Below are 26,435 nucleotides of genomic sequence, written 5' to 3' on the forward strand. Positions count from 1 at the left end.
TCCTCTCCCAATGTCTCTCCATACCCTTTGATTGTTACTCCAAAACATGTAAGGCCTAATGTTACATCTTTCTGTTTAAAATTTGGCCCGCACGGTCTTCCCCTTTTTGTTTCTCTTGTAACACGGTTTAATTTTGTGAGGCTCCGATGAGATACTCTCCATACCCCGGCCTAAGGTGACACTCATCCCTTTAATTTCATCTCTCCAAGGTAGAGCACACTACTCTTCATTTCTTTTAAGAAGATAATATTAATTTTGCCAGTGTACATAAATTTATGTTTACTTTGGGAGCAAGAATCTTTAAATACAAAAAAATAAATCTCCAAAAGCAGCTACTTAACTAGTTTCTATAGCCATAGCCGCAAACTGCAAAAGCAGCCAAGCCGTCTTGAACCTTGGCGACTGCTTTTTTATTTTACCTATACTTGCTTACCATACAACAAATAAGTATAATAATTTTTAGCGGACCTAAGTTTTTAAATGTATTTGTATGTGTACGTCTTGATTTTATTAGGTAAAGATGTTTTAACTTTGGAGGAATATATAAGTCAAGAAACGAGGGACAGAGTGGGAAGAAGGAGGAGGTACCCTACTAAACGGGAAGGTGTGCTGATATCGTGTGTTAAAATGGAAGTGGGTGCTTGGTGGGTGTGTTGTAGCGGAGTTGAGAAATTTCAGTTAGTTTAGTCGGAAAAATACTCAAGCAAAGAGAAGACTTCACTACTAAACAACTATTATAAAGTTATTCATCTGACATTTCTCAAACACAAGTTTAATTCAAACTACATAAAGTGTTAAGAATATAACATAAATAATATTGATTTGTGATCTGAATTAAATAAAAGCTGATTCAGTGTTGAAAAATAGTGAGTTAGCAAACAATTGTGACTTAACCATTACTCATACATAACTCAGTCCTATCTTTCATCATATAAACGTGAATTTTCAGTGTTTTCATAAAGTGTCTCATTGTTAATACAGATTATACCATAACATTATTGTAAATTGGTGATTTAGCCCCAATGACAAACACAACAGCTACAAATTCCACATATTAATCTTAAGGTTAGTAAAAATTTTAATATTATTAATTTTGGCCAATTTTTCCTGTATTTTGCGAGTGACTTTTCCCCGTCTGGCCTAGCTGTGTCTGCAGACTCTGGTTAGAACCACTCTCGACCTAGTTCCTATTGCAGAAAATTAAGTTATGTAAGAGACCAAGGGTCGGGGGAGGGTGGGTGGGGTGGCTTCTGGATGGTTTAAATTTGTCAGGTTGTACCTATTTACTTCGTGTTGTTTTTAGGTTGCGTTGCATTCAATTGACATACTTTCATTTTAGAACTAAAATGCAGAAATTATTCTGGACCTTACATGATTTCAGTGATTCATAGTACAAATAATCAGTCTATTGCGAATAATCAAAATATTACAGAAAATTTGCATAGTACAAACTATGTATTAGGTACATTAAATCCAGACAAAAAAAATATATTTAATCTGAAGCATAAAAATTTTAAAATAAAGAATCAAAATACAAAATAATAAAAAAATCATGAATAACAATTAGAATTATTATTCTAGAGGCTTAGGGGTGATTTTTTTGAGTCCAACTTACATAAGCAAATTTTTTTGTCCCAACTCTATAACTAATTGCTTATAATTTAAGTTTGACCTAATTGCAGATTGCAGGAATTGGGAGTTAATTCAAAACAGAATTAACCATTAACTAAAAGCAGATCACTACAAATACAATGAGGGATAGGTTAAGGGGGGGGGGGGGTATCAGGTATGGCTTTACTTATTTGTCCTTAAATTCAATATTGAGTCAAGATTTGGAAATTCCTGATTATGCAATAAACAACCTAAAAAATATTAACATAAAATTACTGTTTTAAACTTGTTTTAAATTACATGTAAAACAGCATAGTACATTGCAAAATAAAGATAAAACAGACAGGGATTAGTATGTCCATAAAAAGCGTAGCTTTAACACTGTTATACAATAATTATAGAGTAGCTGGGCACGTTAAAAGGTTAATAGTTTGGGTACATATTACATAAGAGAAACATTTTTTACACGTATTAGTAGGTGCATGTATTATCAAGGGAATTGTGTTGATATTATTCTGAGTGTGTGTGTATGATATGCCCTCGCACAAAAATGTATTTTCTCACCCATAAGAGTCACAGAGATGAACTGAAAATAGTTGCCGAATGTGTACGCAGTTTCCTGGGTGTTTCCTCATCCTAGCTCAATATTTACTACTAGCTACAAATCTTCAAACTTCCCTTAAAAAAATCAAAATTTGAATGTATAAACGATTTATACATTATACATTTGAATTTTTTAAATTTTGATTTTTTTTTGAAGTTTGAAGCTTTTTTTAGCTAGTAGTAAATATTGAGCTAGGATAAGGAAACACTCAGGAAACTGCGTACACATTCGGCAACTATTTTCAGTTCATCGTCACAGAGAAACAAGACAGGGAGGGAGGGGATATTGGGCTGTTTATTACTACACTGGTCCCCAAAGTTTTATGATAAGGTTTAATTATTCTTTGGTTTAACAACTTTAGGGACGTTAATATAATTATGATTGGTTAGTTCAAGTTGAGTGTTCAAACATTTCAACCACTATTGGTAATCTATTGAAGTAGTAATTTTGTGTATCATCATTGGGATTGTACATTTTTTATCAGCCATTATCTTATCCCTTTAAATCCCTGGTAACAAGAGCTCACTCATTCTTTCTCTCATTTCTCCCTTTCTTTTCTCTCTCTCTATCTCCTGTATGACACTGGTTGGAGTAAACAAGAATAATACAAACATTTTGGGCAGACTTTTCCATTTTCAACTAATTATGAATTATAATTAACTTTACAAGAAGAAAAACATTCCAAAATTGAACAGCCAATTACTTCAGTTAACGCTTTAAATAAAACATAAAAATGTCCAAGAGAAAATATATAATAGTGGTCAAATATGTTTGTGAAATATTTCTTGATAAAATATTTGAAATATGAGAATAAATTCCCTAGAGACAATATTTTTTGTATCTTATACTCTCAGAGTTTATAAAGAGGTTGCGTGAATTTTAAAATTTATTGAAGTTTTAGGAATTTTCAATTTACAAGAGAAAAAATATACTATTATATCATTTGTTTGCATGTTTCAAAGGAACAAAGGTCAAAAGAGAGAATAAACTAAATTTTGTACATGTAAATAAATAATAAAAACAATAAAGACTTAATTACAAAACCCCATATCATGCTTATTAATAATTTATGATACAAATTTCTTTTTATAGAGAAAGTAGAAAATTAGAAATTGTACCTATTATTCTTTCTATCCCAGGAATTTTAATGGATAAGACAAATGAGGATAAATTCATGTATCTTCCCAATGATGATACCCAAAATTACCCCTTCTGTAGTAACGTTTTGGCACTCAACTTAATGAACCAACCTATTAAAATTGACTAAAGTCCCCAAAGTTTGGGGACTAGTGTAATAAACAGCCCATTGTCCCCTCTCTTTATTACTATTCCTTTACTTTGTTGTAAAACTAATTTAATCTTAAGAGATGAAAAAGAACAGATTTGTTGTTACGTAATATAAAGTTGGGAAAATACAAAAGATTAACAAGTTTTTTTTACTAGCGGCTTCGCGTTTAGCTTTGGTAAAATAATTAAAAGCAATCCTAAATTATAAATCATAATAGCCAGGAACCATCTTAGGATCTTTATGAAGCTCCCTAAAGTCGAGAACTTAATCGGTTCAGAAGTAAGTAAGATCTAATAGGCAAACTTAAAGGCTAATTATTTAATTTTATTATCATTTCTTTCAGGCCTTGATATGACGAGTTCTGTTGATGGAAGCGAGGAGATCTTGAGGTTGAAAACTTTATGTTTGGCCCACTCTCAAGTTAAACTACCCAAGGCAGATGAACACGCTGCTTTGCTTTTCAATGGCTTAGGTAAGATTTTTACATATCTAAATTTAAAATTAATCCTTCTCCAAGTGCCCACTTAACCTTAATTATTTCTATCTTTATCTATCCCCGTATCTCTGAAAAAGATATACATTTGACTTTAAAACTTTTATTTATTGCTGAATATGCACTTAATGATTTGATAATATATTTTTATTTTGTCATTTAATTTTATTATATTTACTATCTTTTTAATAATCAATTCATAAAAGTATTGTTAGAATGTTTCTTTTTAACTCTACTACGCCCCCGCCCCCTCCCCCCCCCCCCCAAAAAAAGGGAAATGATAGGTAACCCCTTCCCGGCCATATATTTATGTTTAAAATAGCCTAAATCCTGTTGTTGACCCAATATCAAAATTTTCTGAAAATTAAACAATGATCTGTCCAGCGGTTTACGAGATCTTAGTTGCTTATAAGACTTTCTATTACTTTTACAGAAAGGTGATTTAATATTTTTCCCTTCCTATTGTTTAAATTTTTGTCACTTAACAACATGAAACATTATCATTTTGCTCTACATTAAAAAAGTTATCTATAGCTTATCAATAAATAAAAATAATATAATAACAACATTGTTATGTATACTTGTACAGTAAAGATACAGGGATCTAAAGGGATAAGACAATGACCGATAAATTGATGTACATCCCCAATTATAATAAACAAAGTTACCTCTTTTGTAGATAACATTTAGTGGTTGAATTGTTTAGACACTCAACTCATTGAACCAACCAATCGAAATTCAATAAAAGTCCCCAAAGTTGTTAAGCCAACGTTATTATAAGACGTTGAGGACTAGTGTAATAAACATTTAACAGACCAATGTCCCCTCCCTCCCTGGTAAAGATTAGCTTATATAACTCTGTAATTTTCTTTACATCATTGTTTTACAATTGTGTACCTTGTGACACGCAACAAGTTAGAAATAACAAGGCACTGCTGCTATTATGCATTACTAGACAGGCGGGAGGAAGGTAGTTGGTGGGTTGGGAGGTCAGGGCTTAGGTTTAAACACTTATATAACTCTACAGGGGCGTATGCTTAACTTTTAAATGTCCTAAGAGGTGAAATATCCCCCTTTTCTACTTAATTTATATCCCATAATATAAAGTAGAAAGTTTCTTTTGTCTGACCATAAAGATAAAGGTGGTCTGAATTAATTTTACTTTTTAGGGAAGCTTTGTAAATTTCTTTGGGTGGTTTTAGGCTATTTTTCTGACCATATTTGCACTCCCCTAGATGCTAGGAGAGAAGCAACTAGTGTAAAATAAAGCAAAACGTTTCTATAACTAAAAATTGCATTCATATTTTTTTGGAAAGGAATTATCATTTCATTTTCCTTATGCATTATAATATTTAAATAATACCCTATATTCACTTATATTTTTAAATCCCCGAAAAACCTACACGCGGCTTAGCGTTGAAAGAGGATAAAAAAATAATGCTATAAAGTAAAAATGTGTTAAGAACCTTGTAACCTTAAAAAACTGCATGCTTCTATGGAAGAAGTTATATAATTCTGACATTTTCTATTTTGAGTTATATAAGTTCTACACGAGTTGTGTAACCCTGGATGAAAATAGTAAAAGCTCTTCTGCTTTCCTTCCCCTCAATTTTCCTCGGCGCTCGAGCACCACCGTCCACCATCCGTAGTATATTTCTAGAAGGAGGGTGTGAATTCATTCCCGCATTTATCACCTCCGCAAATTGTTTCATTTTTTCCACAAAACAGCCCATTACAATAGAACATACAGGAGTGTTAAATGATAGTAAAGCAAAGGGGAAGTGTCAGTTTTTTGTAGTAATAAGATGCTGTTATTCTTATGATTTGATAATGCGATACTTGTGTGCGGAAGTGAAGGCACACCTTCTAGAGCAAATGTTCCTATTGACACTCGCCAATAGATATAGTACATTACAAAATTACGGAGGAACATAAACATTAACAAATTATAAATTGATTAACAAGACATTAATAGATGATTCTGTTTAAAGAACATGTATTAGAATCTTTAAAATATTAATTTTCTTTGTTTTTTTTAGGGGCTAGACGGTGGCAAATAAGCCTGCAATGTGACAGTCTTTCTTTTAGAAAGGTAAGCTTTTTAAATTTTGAAATGATTACCCTCTGTAATTTGAAAGTATGTTAGGTAATTTTTATCTAGGTTAAGTGGGTCAAACAAACAAATGCACCCTGTATTATGGCACGTTTTATTATTCATCAAAAGTCAAAAGTCCTAATTATGACTAACACTTTTCTGTACAGTTTTTTTTTATATCTCCAAACCTCAAAAATACTTTTTATTTTTCACAATATTTCATGCTTTACTTATGTTGTTTTAAATATGAAAGGAAAGTTTTTACTGCGCAATTCTTATGTACTACTAGTGCAATGTCCCTGAACTTTTATTAAGCCATTTTTAATTATTGTTTTATTACATATCTTAGAATAACAAATGTGAATTTTTAGGCGATTTTGAGCATATATCCACGACTAAAAAGTGTTAATGGATACAACCTTTGGTTTGTTAATAAGGAAAAAAGATTTCAAGTTATTCCCGAAAAGGTTAGTTCATATTTATATAAAAATTAATTAAAAGTTTTGTAGGGCATTAAATAATTTAAATATTTAAATTTATGTACGCTTTTACATTTACAAAAATGAATGAGTTAAAAAATATATAAATCAAACATTAATTATTAATATTAATACCCAAAATGAAAAAGTTATATTTAGTAACTTTTCTGAAAAGTTTCAATTATTAAAGAAAATGTTATAAAAAATCTAAAAATAGAAAAAAACACTATATGTAATAAGCATATGTTTAAAAATACAGAAAAGTTCACAAAATAGAATTTCAATTATTAATAAATTTTCCATTGAATTACGTGTTTTATGAAAAGACTATTTTACAATATTTGCAAAGTTTTTCTTAACATCTCTTAACAATGCATAATAAAAATAATTTTAATGTATTTTTTCTTTTTATAGGTGAATAATCCGCGAAGAATAAAACATTTTTTATCCAGCTTTAATGCAGAATGTTTGCTCATTATTCCTGTCTCAAATATTCAACTGGTAAGTCCAACAAAAACATTTAGTAGCGAAGCGAAGTCTAGTAAAAATTTGATTTTTTTTTATAAAATTGCAACAAAAATTAATTTTCTAAAAGGGAATAGAAAAATTTTATGCGACCAATAAAAGGTTGATGTAAATTTCAGCAGTGACAAAAATTGTTATTAACATCTTAGCTTTTTATTACAAAATTATTAAATTGATTACTCCATAATTTGACCCGAATAAGAAACTGCTAATTCTCGCTATTCTCTGAACCAATATGCTTCTCCTTTACAGTGAAGCTTCCTATAGGTCTTGATAGGTCTCTAGATGCTAGGGGCACAGCCGCTAGTTTTTATTGTGAAATTATAATTTGATAAATTTTAGATGGAGGAGAATTTAGAAAAATTGGAGAAAAGAAATCAAGAAATATCCTCAAATCCAAAATATTCTTTGTTAAAAGACAGGTATTGACATTATTTCATATATTTATCAAGGATAGAAGGATAAAATATCATCAAAATCATCGATTTCTTATCTTTAAACCTTGTTTGTACAATTATTTATCTTCAACTGACATAACACTATTTTTATATAACATTTTCACAACTTTTTATTTAATTATCTAAAAATGCAATTATGAATTTTTTGTTTGAACATTTATGCAATCTTTAATTCATTCATTTCTGTTCATACATTACTGCTTTTATTTTAATTTAGCAAAACTTTAACTAAGTCACAGAATTAATAATAGATGATAAAGAAGCTTTCCCAAATACTTCTATACAGTACATAAATTTTCTCAGCAAATCTTATATGCTCAAAACTTAAATTAACTTAAAATTAAAAATAACATTCGACCTTTAAGTTATCTAAGTTTTGGGTGGTAGACTATCAAGAATTTAAATTGACAAAATCTCAGGAATCGGTCATTAGACACCCCATTATGTCCCCCCTCCCCTCCCCCAAAGAGGGTATTTCATACCCTGCTAGACCCTAAGCTTGCGGGGACCGCTACATAATCTAACCTAAAATAACCATCATGAATTTTATTTATTAGAAAAAAATGAAATTTAATAGGGGGGGGGGGGATTAGGGTGCTTAATTAGATATTAATCGACTTTGCCTTTATTTCAAGTTTAAAACTCGTAACTGAAGAGAAGAGCGCACTGTTACACAACCATCTTTTATAAAGCATATACACAACCTTCTCACAGTTGAGAGGGTGACATTAGATTTATTCTCTTAAAGATTTCTGTTCTCTACTTCCTTAAGTACGTATGTAAAGAGTGCTCCCTTTTGAGATATATAATAATAAAAAAACAATTTTCATCAAAATACATTTTCAAACAGTACGCGTGATCAGCGATTTACTAGGGGGTATAAAATCAATATAAGTTGAGAAAGGTTAAGGAGGCCTTCCCAATTTCAATTTTCAGGGGGTGTTGAAACTCCTCTGCCAATATTATTAAATGTTCCATATCTCTTATACTTGAACAAATCCATTTCATCAAAGTATTTATTCCATTTAATTATAATTATTGTTTCACCCTCCTCAAGAGGTTGAATTCATACTTACATCATTAAATGGAATTTAAATTTTGGTCTAATAATAGTCATCATAGATTTTTAAAGAATAAAAATATCCGCCCAACTATATTACAGAGAACAGTTACACAAAATATTCTCATTTTGATTACAACTTTCATCCCAATGTATTTTTTGATCTGCTTAATATAATTAATTGTAATTAAGGAACACAATAATGTAATTAATTTATGGTGGTTTACAAAAATCTATCTATCGTCTCTTTTAGTTGTCAAAGATTTTATGTCAGCTGAAAGTTTTTTTTTTGTGCTGACATCTATAATTTTTCAGGACTGAGCATGTTGTATGTTTGATTTGTGGAAGTACTGGTGGAGGCTGCGACGGCGCTCTCGAGACTGTCGACAGTGTGATGCACGAGTCAAGCAAGATTGCCGACAAGATTTTCAGCTTCTTGGGAATTAGTGACCCGCACGCGCGCGACGGATACCTGTACCGCGACAAGAAAATCTGTAGACGATGCTTGATTGCGGCCACTGAACTGTCGGATATGGATACGGATTCTACAGATACGGAATCAAGGTATGTTTTCAGTACAATTAAATAATTTGTTTTTTCTTTTCTGTAAAAGGATTTTTAATGAACTGAAAAATATTTTCTCTTTGTTAAGATTATTTGTGTAAGATACTTGATTATAATATTCAAAATTATGAAATTATAATAATCAAATTTTTAATAGTTTGTTTTTTATGTAGATGTACTAGCAGGGAAGACAACAGCAGTATTGCGCGGGAAGACTGCCAAACCCAACCACTCGACTTCTCCAAGTCATCCGTGTCCAGCGGGTCCTCATCATCCCCGCCCAGCCCTACATCCAGCATTGACAGATACATCCCAGCGCCCCCACACTCCTCCTACTCCCCCAGACTGGACTCAGACAAGGTTTTGGCGGGAAGCCTGCCCCTGTGCAATCCTGTGTACACGAGGAATATCGCCACTGCACCAGTGTATCCTCTGTCACAGTCAGCCTCCCCGTACTCTAGATCTCAAAACAGCAGTGCCAAAGGATTGAACAGCAGTGTGAGCAGCAGTTGTGGCTCCAGCACTAGTTCTAGTCAGAGCAGAGGATTCTTGAAGCATCACTCCAGAACTATCAAGTATAGACAACATGCCACAGCTCCTTATTCACACCTTTCGCGGGACCAGATGGATGCTGGATATGAACAACATCCGGACCCAGTTTCTAGCACCTCAAGTCACACATCTGCCGCCAGTATTGGCGGGTATGGTTTTGGCAGCCGTCTGATGTTGCCGGCAGCTACCATCTCACCGATGACCAGCAGCGAAAGCGGTAATTGGTCAACGTCAGCAAGATACATGGACCCTGAACAGAGGGCTGCCGTCAGTGCTCAACTATTCCTTGCCCACAAGTCAGCCCACCTGAGCGTACCTGGAATCTACAGCGGCCTCTTCGGCCGGCCGTCACTCTCTGAAACATCAGTATCAGCCTCTGCAGCGGATATCATGAATAATAGTAGACTGTTGGCGGGAAGAATGGATCGTGATGACGATATCTCCCCGCCACCCATGGATCATGACGTAGACAGATCCCTGGATGACCGCCAGTCACCAATAAGAGACGGTCTTAATTCTACAGGATCTGGATCTCCAGGAAGCAGCTCTGGAGCCGGTAGCGACTTCATGGAGGACGAGGCTGCCAATGAAAAGAGGAAACCAATGAAAAAGCGAAAAATCAGCACTGGCATGACAAGTGATAACAACTAAAAAACTTCTTTATATCACCATTCTGTGCAACAGAATCAAAACAATAAGTTGTAATAACAGATGAAAAAATTATTTATGTATTTGATATTTGTATTTTCATATACTAATATTTGTGTAGCCTCATAATTACAAACATACAAATAGTCTAATTCTGAATCAAACTGCACAAAGTGAATTATAAAAAGCAATGCATTTTTTCTGGCTTTATTTTTAGGAAATTAAGATAAATAAGGTATAAAAAATAAAGTAAAAAAAGTTTAAACTCAAATATACAACATTTCTTCAACCTTTCTAATCCTATTTCACCCTGTATTCTTATTTTTATACCTAAGTATTTTTCTCTATGATTATAAAAAAAAATACTGTAGCTTTTTCCTCAAAATTTAATAAAATTCCTGTTAATAAGAAAAATATAAAATGTAAGCTAAAACTTCAAGGTTTCAAAACATTTTGATGCAGAAGAAAAGATAAAACAAAGAGCAATTTATTTTTCTACAACTTTGAAACATTAAACAGCTACCTATAATAATATTTAAATATGCTTTAAAAAAGAATAACGATCAATTTGAGTAAAAATCTATGAAATAGAAAGACTGAGAAATTGGAACATTTGGAGAGAGGAATTTAGAGAGGTAAACTGTATTATATATAAAGCTTAGAGTCTCTCATTCAAGTGTACACACTGGGTGACCTTATACAGAGCAACATAGACTTACTCGCATTGGTCGTGTCTTTATATATTGTGTTTAACATGTTATGAAAAAAGACTTTGGACTATGCATTATCCAAACTGTTTTACATAAATATTAAATTATTGAATGTCTATTTAACCTAATGATGCTAAAATAAAAATAAATTGTCAACATTATTTATGTTTTTATATTAAACTTTATCATATTATTATATTGGGATAAAAACAAAAACGATATCGTCCAAAAGTAGCGATTAAATGAGCCTTATGTAAAATGAAAAGTGTAGTTTAAGCTTTTTTTTCAAATCTTTTTTTTTCACTCTAAATAACTTTTGCGTAAACTTGAAAAATTGCTTTTATTTTCGATAATACGTGGAATACTAATCGCATCATAAAGTAGAAATTTTGATTATTTTAATTTTCGAAGAAACTTCATTAAAGGCCAATTGAGCACATTAATCTTGAATAAAGATATATAAAGGTGCATAAAAAAATTTATGAAAATCGTTTTAGTGCTAAGAATATTGTAATAAATGACGTGCAGAAGGGAATGTCAACCTCCCCCCCCCCGCTAAAAATTCCTTAAATTTTGTAGGGCTGTCTTCCCATTTTTTACCCATCTGGTAAATTGCTGTGCACGCCACTGATTGTAACAGAAATATTTACATAAAACATTTGAAGTCTAAAAGTCGTCCTCTTTTATTTCAATTCAAAACAAATGTCATGTATCACTCTGCTCACATTTTGCTATTTCATTGGTTGTGTGTAAAAACAGAGCACTACATCACATGACATAATCAGACATGAAAAATGCAAAATTTTGCCTTTATCCTACACGGTTGCTGCAAATTTTATGAACAAAACAAGCTTATACTAACAACGAAATTAATTCGAAAAAAAATTCACACAACGTAATTTTATGGCTGTCGTTGATGACCTATACATCTCCCCCCCCCCCCAAAAAAAAAATATATATTATTAAAATATTATAAATTATTCCTGTTAGCAAACAAGTAAGGAAGCAGTGTTAAAGGACTAATAACATCAATATCTTACGATCATAAAAAATGAGCGACTGCCTTCCAAATTACAAAAACATTAGCTAAAATTCTAATTTTGCATATAATAATGAAAATCTTATTTTTTTAAATCTTACTTTATTAGATAATCTTAATAAATTATTGATGTCTTGCTTTTAAATTTTTTAACAGTGCAATTAAACTGCACAAATATAAATCTGTGAGGTTTTTCAAAGTACAAACGTTTGTGTAAAAAACGTGAGTTTTAACAAATAATTAACTGCAAAAAGCGGTTAATTTATCTGAAGAATTTAGCTGAATTTTTGTGTACAAGCAATACATTTCGAGAGTTTTAATTGTCTTTTAAATAGCAAATTTATTATGTTAAAAAAAAAACTAAAGTTAGATATAAAAGAACACCATTAAACTATTTGTATTTTAATACAAATTACAGAAATTGATAAAGTGCAATAAAAATTGTCTACAAATGAAAAGCTGTTTAAAACAAAAAAAAACATAACATTAGAGTTTTTCTTATTCTGATCATAGGTATTGATTAAGTTCAAGATAAAAAGATTTATTTTAACATTAAAAAAAAATAACATGAATTAGGAAATCAATGAAACATATAACTAATATTTTTTAACAAGTGTAATTTTGCTTAAGGCCAATATTAAAGTAAATTGATTTTAACTACTACCAGAGGTTGCATCGTCATTATCATCGTCACCATTACTATCAGAAACATCATCACTAGAGCCTCCTCCAGTATTACTACCGCCACTGGAAGCTTCAGCAGATTTCTGACTGCTGTCATAATTTTCCTCTGTATTCATTGCACTGTAACCAGTATACTCCTGTTCACTGCTAACATTACCACTCTCCTGCTGAATGTAATTATCACTCTCCTGTTGATTGTATCCTTCCTGTTGTTGACTATAACCTTCTTGAGGCTGATAATAAGGATCCTGGTATTCTTGCTGTACAGGATACTGATACATGCCAGGATTTTCATAATCTTCAGTGTTATATTGATACCATCCATTCTGGCCTGGTTGTTGTGGCTCTCTGTATGGTGGCTGTGGCTCCCTGTATGGTGGCTGTGCTGGTTGCATTGCTTCCCTTCTTATTTGCCTTCCTCTAGGTTGATTTACTCTACCTGGAGCACGTCTAGCTGGAGGTAGAACAATCCTGTTACCACTCCTCTTCTTTGTTTCCTTCTTTGGAGATTGTTGTCTTGTTTCTTTGCTATGAGAACGGCTTGGCGAAGGACTCCTCTGTGGTGGTGGTGATGACTTTTTCTTGTCTTCGATTTTGATAGATGTAGGACTTTCATCTCTGGCTGTGCTTTTTACAGAAACTGTCTCTGATTTGTCTGTGACCCCTTAGATACATGGAAAGTTTGATCAATTAACAATTAAGAAAAGTGTCATTATTTAGCCTCAATCAATATGAAATTCAGAATTAATAGACTAATAAATTAATTTTGCCATTAATTTTTTTTCTAGACTGGTATATGTGATTTTTTTAACGTTAAAGTACCTGTAACAGTTTTAGAATCATCCTGTTTACCTAAAAAATATGTATAATTTATAAAAATTTATAAAATACGAAGAAATATCTAAATCCTACACATATTTTCTTTGGTGATCATTTTATCTATGATACAAAGTAGAATGATGTCTGTCCGTCTGTCTGTCTGTCCGTCTGTCTGTCTGTCCGTCCGTCCCTCCCTTAAGATCTCGGTAACCACTGAACTGATCGGATTCTACTCTTCAGGGAATATACCTACTGGTCCTGTGCTGGTTTTGGCTATTTTCTTGGGGGGTTGGACACCTTCAACCCCCCCCCAAAAAAAAACAAAAAATCCCCCCAAATTTTTTTAAAAAAGAATTTGCTGAAGATTTCCTTGGTCCTTTTACGAATTTCGCCTTAATTTTTTTGGATCACCTCCTGGGGCAAAGCCCCTAGATGCTAGATATTGATAATGTTCTAAACACTAAGGTACCTTTTCTTTTAATTACCAAAAAGTAAAATAGACAGGATACAAATCCAAGAACAGCCAGAAATATTAATATGATTGCTCCAATTTTAACTCCTGAAATATAAAAGAAATATTATTGCTCAGAGGGATCAGGATGTTAATTACACTGGTACCCAAAGTTTTATAAAAACTTTAGCTTATTCGTTTTCTTAGAAACTTTGGGTACTTTAACTAGAGTTCAAAACTGATACTGTTAACGTTTTAACAACAAAAAATCAATCCACAGAAAGGGTAAGCTTGTTTATCATAATTGGGGATCATATTTTACATATTAAATAGAAATAGGATTAAATACTAAAACGCTTAAACCTGTATTAATTACAGCTTTATGAATTGGTGGAGATATAGTTGAAGGGGCGGGAGTCGTAGTTTCTGGCCAGGGACTTGGATTTGGACACTTGTCAAGGTTCAGGTATAATCTCTGGTTGAACAGGCCAAAGTTATAAAATGTAGATGACCAATCCCAGTTACTGTACATTACAGATATTATAACTACATGATCACACCGCAAGCTCACTCTAAATATAGAAACAAACATGTTATTGTACATAATAGTAACACTAATTAATAAGCAATTTGAAAGTATATTTTTTATTGTTATTTTTTTGCAACTTGAGTAGGTTGAAAATGAAAGCTGCTAGAGAGATAATAAGCTGTCACTAGAATAAGGTTGTCAGTTGTAATCTAGACGTCGTGGAGAGAGGTCCTCAGAGACGCATGCTCTGTGCGGGTGCAGCACAGCTGAATTTTTTTCAGCTAGCTGCGGCACTTTTAGCTCAATTGATATTTATACGGGCTAATCAAAGTGCTCCCATTTTCCAAAATGTGTGCAGATATTATCATCAAATTATTATATACCAAGAAGTAACCTCTCAATCATCAAAGAGACAGTGAAAAAATTCGGTTTTTATATGTATTCCCACATCTGAACCCATTAACCCTCACCACCCTCCTAGTGAAATTCAACACTTTGACCGTTGATACTAGCTGTCTTGAAATAGAAGCCAGAGTGGGAAAGAAGAGCAAAGGGGAAGAAATTGGAGAAATTCACCACCCCTTTTTCGGTTGCAACTCCTGCTATGCAGTTTCTCTAAGCCCACCCCCATGGCTAATCTTAATTAAGAAGAAGAATGGGGGAAGGGGTAATTAATTTTACCTTTTGAACCTTGGTCAGGGTTACCCATGGATCTTATTACAATAAACTGGGTGTTGTAACAAAGAAACAGATATTAATGACACTGTAAAAATGTAAATTTTCCCAGCCATAGCAAGTTTTTGGACATCTGAGGATTTGTCTGCAAAGTTATTCTGAGAAAGTACTTCATACTGCAGAAGAGGAGTTCTGTTTTGTGTGCTGAAGCTGCATTTTTATAATTTATGCATATTTTCCCATAGAGTAGTACTATGGATGCCTATAGAGTAGTACTATAGATGCCCATGGAGTAGTACCATGGATGATGTCTGGTCAATGGAGCAGTACCATAGCTGGATGAATCAATTTTACAACAACCTGATGCTTCCTGTGGAGTAGTACCAAGAAGGAAGACAATATTATGTTGTTTATGGAGTAGTACCATAAATTCTTCTTATTAGACAAATCATAAATAAGTTAAACATGATAATAATAACATTAATTTTATCAAAATGTAGCTATTAGAACAAAAACATTATTTTATTTTGTATTGTGCATGTACAATTTTAGTTATTTATGTATGGTATTTTCCTCAAGATGAAATATATCATTTAAAACAGAATAAGGTTGTAAGGAACTTTACTATTTAATTAAAATCACCAAACTTTTTGTATAAGAATTTGGGGGAACTCTATTATTAATTAAAATCACTTTATCACTTGTATAAGGGGTACAAGGATGACAACATCCATTAGTGGCTGGTAAATTTAAATAAATACTGTTATATATATGTACAAATGTACCTTAAAGGTTTATCGCCATCATAAAGAGGATATAGACTTGCAGTTTCAGCAGTAATATTTGGACAATTACAGTTGATCTTATCCTCCTCTGTATTGGCATCTTTTCTGAACACATACATACGGGGACAACAATCTGAAATATGCATAAAAATGTAGTTTTATTAGTGAATACAATTCGATACAATGATTTTTTAGTATAGCTGAGAACTGGTTTTACCTTTCATTTTTTCCATTTCTTGATAAGTAATGCCATGTTTAACCATAACTTTAGTCATACATCTTGCATATTTCTTTCCTACAATAATATAATAAATTCAATTCAAATATATTTCTAAGAAGTTTCGTGATTTTTATTTTCAATTTTTTAAAATGTATATCTAATGCAAGCATTAGTTGAAATATACTTTATTCTTACATTTTTTATTAGACAATACGGAAAGAACGGTAGAAATAAATTTTAATAGTATAGATATTACCATTAGAAAAAGAAAAGGCATTCGCCCAATCAATGTCAACAAAGTAGTTGTCCTTGTCATTATTAACATAACCTGAAACAAATTTACATAGATCCTTGTTAGTTTATATAGATAAACTAGCGGCTTCGCCCCTAGCCTCTAGGGGCTTTGCCTCAAGAGGTTTGATCGACCTATTTTTGTGTTATTTAAATTTAAAAAGAAAAAAAAATGGGGGGGAGTTAATTTTAGTTTTAAAAAGAAAATTTTTTTTTGAGGTAGGTGGGTATTTTTCATTTTTCGGAAAGTTGGGGGTCTCCCACCCCCCAAGAAAATAGCTTAAAACGATCACAGGACCAGTAGCCGTAAAATTTTCGGTAAAAAAAGTATAGCGAATATGCAACCTTTGTATTGACATTATAATGAAGCTTTTTATAGTGCCTATATAAAAATGTCATACTATAATGTGACCAATGGCCAATACACCGACTAAATTACTAATGACAGGACAGTACACATTTTAATTAACCAATGGTTTGCCAGTATGACGTCATTTTTAAAATGCACTATAAAAAGCTTCGATTATGATGTACATAAGTTACTAATTACGCCGAAATTAAATGTAAGATCATGAAAAACCAAGTACAATACTTGAATAGTTAATTTTTAGGAAGAATAAATAAGTGTTAAGCTTAATTCATCTAGATTCCTGAAATTTATTACTTATATTCCAGATAAAGCAACTTATAGTGCCAATAAAAAAGTGACGTCATTCAATACAAATGACCAACGATAGGCCAGTATACATTTTAGGATTGATCAATTACAATATATACTGTCCTATCATTGGTCATTTGTATTGTATGGCGTTATTTGTATAGGCACTTTAAGCTGTTTCATTCCAGATACACTTTATAATTTTACCTGACCGATTCTTTAGATTAGTCATATAGTCATACTGCAAATCATTATAAGCTTTACCACACTCATCCAACTCTGAAAACATTTCATACTGTTTCTTTGAATTATTTTGTTACCAGCGACTACGCCCCCTAAAGGCCTCTAGGAGCACTTGAGGAGGAGGGAGTTAACCCAATTTTTTTTACTATGGATTGAAAAAGATTATTTTAGCTTTATAGCTTCAATTTTAGTTTTTAGATTTTTTTTGGGGGTGGGGGAGTGAGAATTTTTTTTCGGTGCGATTTATCTTGGGAAGGTGGAGATGCCCTCCCCCAAAATAGTTATAAACCATATCGGTTCAGCGGATAGCGAGATCCTTCGGTACAAACAGGCAGACAGACAAATAGACAGACATCATGTTACTTTATTATAAAGATTCATTAATTCTTAACAACATTTATTGAAATTACATTATTTTTAAATTTTGGTCTTTGTACAGATTAGTTTTTACCCATTGGACAAAAAAAAGATATATTCAATTCATGACATAAAAAATGAAATAAATTACCTGGAATCTGAATTGTCGTGTTTAATGGAACTTGAGCACATGGAAGGATATCCTTTACTTCTATCAATTCATTCAAATATGCTTTCCTAGACAAAGTATATGATACTAGCGGTTTTGCCCCTAGAGGCCTCTAGGGACACTTAAGGAGGGGGAAGTTGAATTTAATAACCCATTTTTTAGATTTAAAAGGAACATAAAAAAATTTTAGGTGGAATATTTTTTTGGGGGGGGGGTCAATTTTTTCTTTAGAGGGTGGTGGTACCCTCCCCCCCAAATAGTTATAAACATTTCAGAACCTATGAGAAGCTACCCTGCAAAGGAGAACTATATCGATTCAGCAGTTGGCCAGAAACTTCGGTACAAACAGACAGACATCTTGTTACTTTATTATGAGGATATAAATAATATTTGTTGGTAAAGGCTTAAGTTAAAAAAACAGTCTTTACATAATTGGTCACTTTATTACAAAAATACGTGTATGTGTATTGTATATATGTTATATATTTACAATAGCGGCTTCGCTCCTAGCCTCTTGGACCTTTGCCCCAAGAGGAAATTTGAAAAAAAAAATAAAAAATAGGTATTTCTGGTGCTGCCATTTTTTGTGAAGTAACTTCCTAAAAATCAGTTTTTTAAGGGAGGGGGGAAATTTTCAGTTTTGGGGGGTTGGGGGTGTCCCACCCCCCAAGAAAATAGCTTAAAACTACCACAGGACCAGTAGGTATATTCCCTGAAGAGTATAGCCCATTCGGTTCAGCGGTTACCGAGATTCTAAGCTTCAGACAGACGGACAGACATCATGCTACTTTGGATTATAGATATGCATGAAAAAAAAAGAATTTGTCGTGTAATAATTTTTTTGCTGTTCAATCATATTTTTTTTCTTCATGCTATAAAACCACCTTTATAGACTTTATTTACTGAAAAATTAAAAGGTTAGCAATTTAGACAGCATTTAAAATTGTTAGAAAGATAACTTACTCATTGTTCACCCAAAAGAAGAAAGAAATAATGATGTATTTTTTCTCTTGACAAACTGGTACCCTTGAAATATATTATCTATTATAAAAAATTTAAGAAATAAAAGGATACGTTATAACACAGTAAAAATTTATTAGTTTTATTGATGTAAAAAATCACAAAACCTTTGATTTTTTTATAGAAGCTAATAGTTTTGTCCTAGGTGCTTCTCCCTATAGGGTTTTACTACCCTTCCTCATATTTTACCTGAGGCCCCTATTTATTAATACATATACTGCTCTAGAATAGACGTATAAAGGGAGGGGGATAATGGGGTTTTTACCTCCTCAAACTTTGAAACCCCTCATTTTACCCAGGGAGTAAGGGAGGGGACAATGGATCAAATATTCAATTTTTAAGGAGTCTCAGACTTTTGGGACTGGCTTAAAGGGAATGTGCACGAATACAGCAGATTCTTACTGATTTTGGGGACTTGCGCATCAATGCCCCGCTAACTAGCTGAGTTAGTTTTGAATATGCAGACAGAAAAGTTTGTTATTTATCGCTGGTTTTAACAATTATTTTTTCCCAAGAAAATATCTTTTCATGTATAGAAACTCTACTGTGATATTTATGTATTAAATAATCTAAGAACCGCTTGAATTTTTGGGTCAGTTATAAATATATCAGAAGGGTTGCGGTAGTTCTAAACAAGATTTTTCTAGTGATTAATTACAGAATGTTTACTGCATTGTGATGTGTTGATAATTTAATTTTTAAGTAAATGATTTTTTTCTTGGAACTAATTTTGTTCTAAATTAGGTTACCATGATCCCTTTACAATTTTGGTAAAAATTTCTTGATAAATCTAGATTTCATTGCTTTTCAGCGAACCTTCTTAAATTGAATTAATTGCCCATTGTCCCCTCCCTTACTCCCTGCATTTTACCCCACTTAAAAAAAGGTTGGACGTCCTTTTGCTTATTAAATGTAATTTTATTGAAATAATTTCCTACTGGATTGGTTTGAGACCCCATTCCTGGACCTCAATCTTGACTGAGGAAATATTTTGCAATGGGCAACAGAAACTCTCTTCTACATAGTCTATACAAATATATATGGGTCATTATTCTCTAATCAGGCGGCTATTTTACTAAATGTCTAAAATTTATACTCTTGGGTTCCAGGACAAACGTAGTAGTGACAAACGTTGGAGTGAACAAACAAAATGAGTGTCTTAAATATTAACTATTTCAATATGTACGGGTTAGGCATTTAAAAACCATATAAGATGGTTTAAAATATTTTAAATAGGTGAAGTGTCAACTACGACGTTTGTCACTCTTGCGTTTGTACAAGTACCTTTTTTATAATTTATTTGAAAAGTTTTGAAAGTATTTTAAGATGATTCTTTCATCACATTTTTCTGTTTTATATTACGTGATAGATACCTTAACATGTAAGGTAAAAATACAAAAATACTTTCAAAAACTAATAGTTTTTTGTTAAACTTACCAAATTTAGCAGTTGGATATGTTAAATCTCTGTTCAACGCACAACACCCTCCATACATGTCAGGATTTGCTCTTTCTCCTGGTTCTACAAATATTAAAATTAAATTATGAAGATAGTGCATGTGAAAGAACTTTTTTTTGAGTGAGAGTTTTTTTTCCTACTAAAGTCCTAACCCTAACACTTTATCTTTTTTAAATTTCAATTAAAATTAACAATATAGAACTTTGCCTTTAGAGATGCTACGGTCCTTGCCTATTTAGTTACACACCTAATAAAATACCCATTTTTAAAATTAAATTAAATTTTTAAAATCATAAATAAATTTGTAAACATTTGCGTGTTAAAAATAGTGTATAGAGGGGTTTCAACAACTTTTTTGGCGTTAAAATTGGATAGGGGTGGCTTATCCATTCCTTACCCCTTTAAGGTTCAAAGCCCCCCCCCCCCCAAAAAAAAATCTAATAGTTATTATCGTATTATAGACAGCTTCCCGTGGAATTGTAAAACAAAAATGAAAAAAATCAGTTTAGTTGGCTAGGTGTGTTACGCAGTCTGAACGTTTCTCGTTTCTACATTCATTTAATGAAAAGACGATGAATAATATGTTTGTATTTGTGTGACATCAAATGATTCTGTATAAAAAAAAAGAAGCTACCTGGATCTGCAAACCTGAGAAATTCGTCGTCAATTTTATAATAAATAATTACTGTGTTGACACATCCAGCCTGACTATATCCAGTATCTAAATTACAAATTAAAGAAACATGTATAGGTCATTACAAAGAAGTCATATTTATCATACGTTTTCGTTAGAAATGTGCAGCTTATCATGGGCATTTTGTATTGATTATCAAATGCAGATTTTAATTGTTGGCAAAGTCGATTCTAATTGTAAAGAAGAAGGCCATTTTATGCAGATTGTTTTTATAATGATCTGTAGATCCCCCCTAAAGCTTATGTGTAGATACATTTTAGGGGGAAGAACGGTTGTAAATTTATCAAACTTGTATAATCCTATATTAATGCCCGATAAAATGCTAAAATTAAAGAGTGCTTAAAAAATTGCCTGTAATGTTTAAATACCTGGATCGATGTTGAAAGCCCTGGCCCAATCTATTTCAAAATAACCACTGGATATGTCATTATACCCTACAAAAATCAATCAATATAATTGTTTAAACTTTAATTTGACAACAAATAAATGCATAATACATTCTTATAGCGAAGCTTTTCTACAATTAGGTTCTGAATGTCCGACCGTCCGTAACGGTTAGATCTTTTCGTTATTTTAGACATGTTAAATTCTCTTATCGGTTTCAAACTTTGTAAGATGATTCCTATGATCAAGTCCTAAATATGTAAGTATCCTGCATTTAAAAAAAATGCTTATTACTTTGTTTAGACTCATTCATTTATATTCTGCTTATTTAGTTCTGACACTCTACAAATGTTAGTGTTCGATTGTTATATCGTTCCAAAGCTTTGCTTTTATAGATGTTGTCATCCTTGTTTCTACAATGCTTAATGCATATTTAATGTTTTTGAGAATAATCTAAATAAAACATTTCAAAAAAATACTAACTCGACTCCTGCATCATTCTATCATAATTTGGTTTGGGGACCCAGCAGTATGGAAATGGACCCAGCCCATGGTTCCAACGACGACAGGCAATACCTGGTAAATATTAAAAGTAATTTATCCATCCTATCACAAACATCGCAGATATAAAAATGTATAATTTTAAGATTAAACCAATTTTTTAGCAACGAGATGCCGAAGGCACGGACTACAAAACTGGTTTTAATCTTATAGTGGTGCATTTTAATATTCGTAGAAAACTGGTTACAATACGATTCTATACATAATTTTTCAGTATGGCTGAGAACAGGTCCTTACCCAGCGGATATTAATCGGCTTCGAAGCCATACTGGAAAAACAATTCTTGTTATGTTTTGCCTCAATTTTTCAAAAAGAAGGTGTATCAACTTTTTTTTTATGGCTAGCCGGTTCTTTTAGTAAGTAGTAGATGTAAAATTTTTCATAGAATTCAGATATGCAATCGGTTTTTTTGTAGACCTCTTATTTTTTAAGTAATTTAAGTTTTTTTTTAAAATAATTAAGTCGGTTTTAAGTTACTAAAACGCAACAAAATAAAAGAAGAAAATGGCCAGTAAGAACAAAAATAGTAAGATCTTTAATTTGACACCTTACTTTTAAAATTCTGTTGAGTAATTATTGAAAAAATCTATTTTTTTAACCTCGGTTTAATAAAAACTTTAGACCTAAATATTTTCTCAAACAGACAAAAAAACATGGGTTCATATATACCTTTAGAATCAGAAAAATATTACGAATCCATTGTAAGCAAAATTGAAAAAAGTAAAAAAATAAAAAAATATAAAAATGGCCAAGTGTATTTTTTGTTCTGGCAACACTATCGTCTTCCCTTTTTTACCCCCTCTTTACCCCCTCTATACCCCCTTCCCATTTTTATACCCAATTCAAAAGTTAAGACGTTGCCTGTACAATATAATATGATATTTTCCTATAATTCCTTTTATTGTAGTTTATATACTATATTGTAAACTTTTTTTTTCAATTTTGCTTACAATGGATTCGTAATATTTTTCTGATTCTAAAGGTATATATGAACCCATATTTTTTTACTTGTGAAATGATAAAATTGAGTTCAAAGTTTTTATTCTCGTGGGTTTAAAAAAATCGATTTTTTCAATAATTACCTGACAGAATTGAAAAAGTAAGGTGTCAAATTAAAGATCTTACTATTTTTGTTTATAATGGCCATTTTCTTTCTTTTTTTTGTTGCATTTTAGTACCTTAAAATCGACTTAATTTTTTTTTTAAAACTTAAATTACTTAAAAAATAAGAGGTCTACAAAAAAACCGATTGCATATCTGAATTCTATGAAAAATTTTACATCTACTACTTACTAAAAGGACCGGCTAGCTATAAAAAAAAAGTTGATACAACTTCTTTAGAGTATGTCTTAAATTGTAAGTATAATACTTGAAATATAAAAGAAACCGGATTATAATCGGTTTCGAAGCGATGATTAAACTTTTAGAGCAGATTATGACAAATACTATAAACGACGGTGCATTGCTTATGGGGTTAGGACTTTAAAATTTTCCAATGAGGCGCTGGAAAGTGTCATAATAATGTCGTAAAAATACAACTAAAAAGGAGGGATGAGAGGAGAAGTGGGACGTCACACATGACCCTTTCAGCGCCTTTTTCAAAATCTTTGAGGAACTAAGGTCTAAAAGTTTAGTAATACTTGTTGTTTAGTTATGTTTAATGTATTAAGAAATAGTATAGATTGATTGTCTAATTATAGTCTTGTTAAGCTTTTGACATAATTATCATCTGCTAAAGGTGTTTATAAAAAAATAATATAATAAAAATTTTCAGAAATTTTCGGTATTTTCTAGTGCCAATTCCTATATGGCCCATTTATGATAAACCATTCAAAAATTATAAACTCCCTTACAGTCAATCCTAATCATAGAAGGGCCTGGCTAAATGATACGCAAACTTTAATTAATTATGTAACTTAAAAGCTCAGAATTTGTAGTTAGAAAGGGTGACGACGTTTCTCTTACATTCGTTGAAGTCTATAACGTTAAATTTCATTAGTAATGTAAATGTGGTATAGGGTAGCTTCGCAAAAACAAAATCAAAAATACCTGGCAGGATCAGTAATCCCCAAAAATGCAGATAATTCATTGTTTAATCAATTACATTCGTTGGATGAAAGAATAAATACATTGTAGAAATTGGTAGATTTTTCAAAAAATCGGTTGCGGATTTTTTGTGTTTCATTTAAAATAAATTATTTAATTCTTTATACTTATAGTAGTTCAAGAAATAACTTTTCAGAATTGAAGCATTCAATATTTCGGGAGTGTTCGTTCCTAAGTTCGTCATTTAAAGCTATGATTATAAATATATTGTAATTTTGACATTTTGTAATAGTCTTATATTCTTCAAAGCGTGATAACAACTCTATGTTAATGCCTATACGTTTGTTTCTTTACTATTACTTTTGATGTAACTCTATATTTGTAATTATTTGTAATGTAAAACTAACATTTGAATTACTATTAGTATTTTTAAAAGTTATACCTAATTAATCAATCAATATAAGAAAACGAGCCAAATTATGGTCATTAAAAACAAATGTAAAATCTATATACTCAATGACTCATTGATCTTACTAATAAATAAAATAGAAAATGTACATAAAACAGTTACAATTATTATATATTAGTGGGTAATTAGATCATAAATGAAAATATAAAACAATGAACTGGATTTTGAAGTATATTAATGTATTTTTAGATGTTTTGGTCGGGTGCTTTGTAATTAAAATTGATAAAAAGCAAGAAAATTAAGAATAATTGTTTTATATTTTAAATTTCTTACCACAAAAAGTTCTTTGTTGATCGAAGGGGGGTTTCCTAGTTTTCTTCTTTGGAAATAAATGTCAATCAACAAATTTAAGAAAATAATAGTATCTTTATAGCTTACATTTTTTCCTAGACAATATAGAAACTTATAATAAAACTTTTGAATCCTCCATTCTGCAAGTTTGAAAAAAATATATATATTCATGGGAGAGGGTGAGGGGGTGATTTGGTTCGTATTTGGAGCTTTCGATGAAATCTTAAGATATTTTTAAATACTTGTTGTTTCATTACCTTTTTACGTGTTGCCCTTGTCAAAAATATGAAAAATTGCATGATGCATAATATAAATAGAAATTATAAAATACCCAAAAATGCAAAAAAATTCTGTAACATAATCTATCTTAATCACAAGCAAACCACTTTTTAACGCGAAAACATTAAACTAAACTATTTGCTTTCCTTGCTATATAGAATTAAATTGCAACGCTGCGCTGGCACGTACGTACATACAACTAGACCTTAAAAGATGCCTGTCTTGAGCAAAATCCAAGCTGCAATTTTGCATCAGTATTGGAAGCAGTACTCGACCGATAGGTACAACCTGACAACTAGACTTTTCAATAAAACATCCAGAGGATAGAGAAAAATATGTTACACCCCCCTACATCTTCTATCGTCTATTTTACATGTTTGGATGCGCCGCTCGCGGACCCCCGTGGTAAAAGTATCTGCACGCCAATATTCGCGCTTGTAAAATATTTTGACTTGGATTTTAAAGTATGCATGTTTTGTATTCATAATTATTTCTTATCGGCAAATCTTAGATTTTGCGTTATGAACGTAATAATCCTTGTTTGTCACTGAAAAGTTTGCTGATGTAACCCCTAATCAACTTTTATTGTTTTAATATAAATCAAATTTTTCGTGGTTTCTATAAAGCAACTCTTTTGTGTAACCCATATAAAAGGGAAACAATGATAGTTAAATGGAAATTTTTTTTTAAAAAATCATTTTTATTTGTGTCTATGCTTATAAGTGAATGTCGATCTAAGCGATGTGTTAATCATATTTGTCGTAAAGGAAAAACTTTATCCTTTAATAATAGAGGTGGCGTAAATGCGACCCCATCCCCTCCGATTAAGGATGGGAAAGGGTTAATAACTTAATATTTCTTTCATTTACATATCCCTTTATCCCCTACAATGTACTTATTGCTATTCATCATTTATATATTTCTTTGTATTTCAACAATTATTATTTAACTCTTCTTTATGGTTGTGTAAATATTCTTTCATCTCTAACAAGTCTGCTTGTGACCAAAACAGTAAATATGAAATGAAAATTTTCCAAAATAAGAAATGTATCCAAATTTGGTAATATCGAGACTACTCAAAAAATCTTCTATGTCGGTATGTATATAAATTTCCTTGTTTTCATACGGATATGTGAAGACATATAAAGTAAACAAGGATGACAACATCCATAAAAGCGAGCATTGAAATGGTAGGACAAACGGATATTAAACCTTGTTTAGTGTCA

At 31.7% G+C, this 26,435-nt stretch overlaps 2 protein-coding genes across 2 annotated transcripts; one reads left to right on the forward strand and one right to left on the reverse strand.

The window, feature by feature from the left end:
* Positions 1–617: 617 nt before the first annotated feature.
* LOC145319160 (uncharacterized) lies at positions 618–11,248 on the forward strand. Its single transcript, XM_080161069.1, has 8 exons — positions 618–1,065; positions 3,847–3,975; positions 6,036–6,088; positions 6,463–6,558; positions 6,985–7,071; positions 7,438–7,517; positions 8,929–9,177; positions 9,351–11,248. Exons 2-8 carry the CDS (start codon positions 3,855–3,857, stop codon positions 10,378–10,380), a joined length of 1,716 nt encoding a protein of 571 aa, XP_080017195.1. The 5' UTR covers positions 618–1,065; positions 3,847–3,854; the 3' UTR covers positions 10,381–11,248.
* A 1,201-nt stretch (positions 11,249–12,449) lies between these two features.
* LOC145319168 (uncharacterized) lies at positions 12,450–24,329 on the reverse strand. Its single transcript, XM_080161080.1, has 16 exons — positions 24,174–24,329; positions 22,047–22,139; positions 21,548–21,613; positions 21,120–21,206; positions 20,465–20,548; positions 19,966–20,053; positions 18,971–19,033; positions 17,990–18,075; positions 17,446–17,517; positions 16,546–16,617; positions 16,287–16,364; positions 16,070–16,202; positions 14,444–14,652; positions 14,099–14,188; positions 13,633–13,662; positions 12,450–13,474 (listed from the first exon to the last, which is right to left on the reverse strand). The coding sequence occupies exons 1-16, from the start codon at positions 24,211–24,213 to the stop codon at positions 12,780–12,782; spliced, it is 1,986 nt and encodes a 661-aa protein (XP_080017206.1). The 5' UTR covers positions 24,214–24,329; the 3' UTR covers positions 12,450–12,779.
* Positions 24,330–26,435: the final 2,106 nt, after the last annotated feature.

This window comes from Acartia tonsa, chromosome 1 (genome assembly GCF_053477335.1).
Source record: "Acartia tonsa isolate MP-2025a chromosome 1, ASM5347733v1, whole genome shotgun sequence".
Lineage (NCBI taxonomy): Eukaryota > Metazoa > Arthropoda > Copepoda > Calanoida > Acartiidae > Acartia > Acartia tonsa.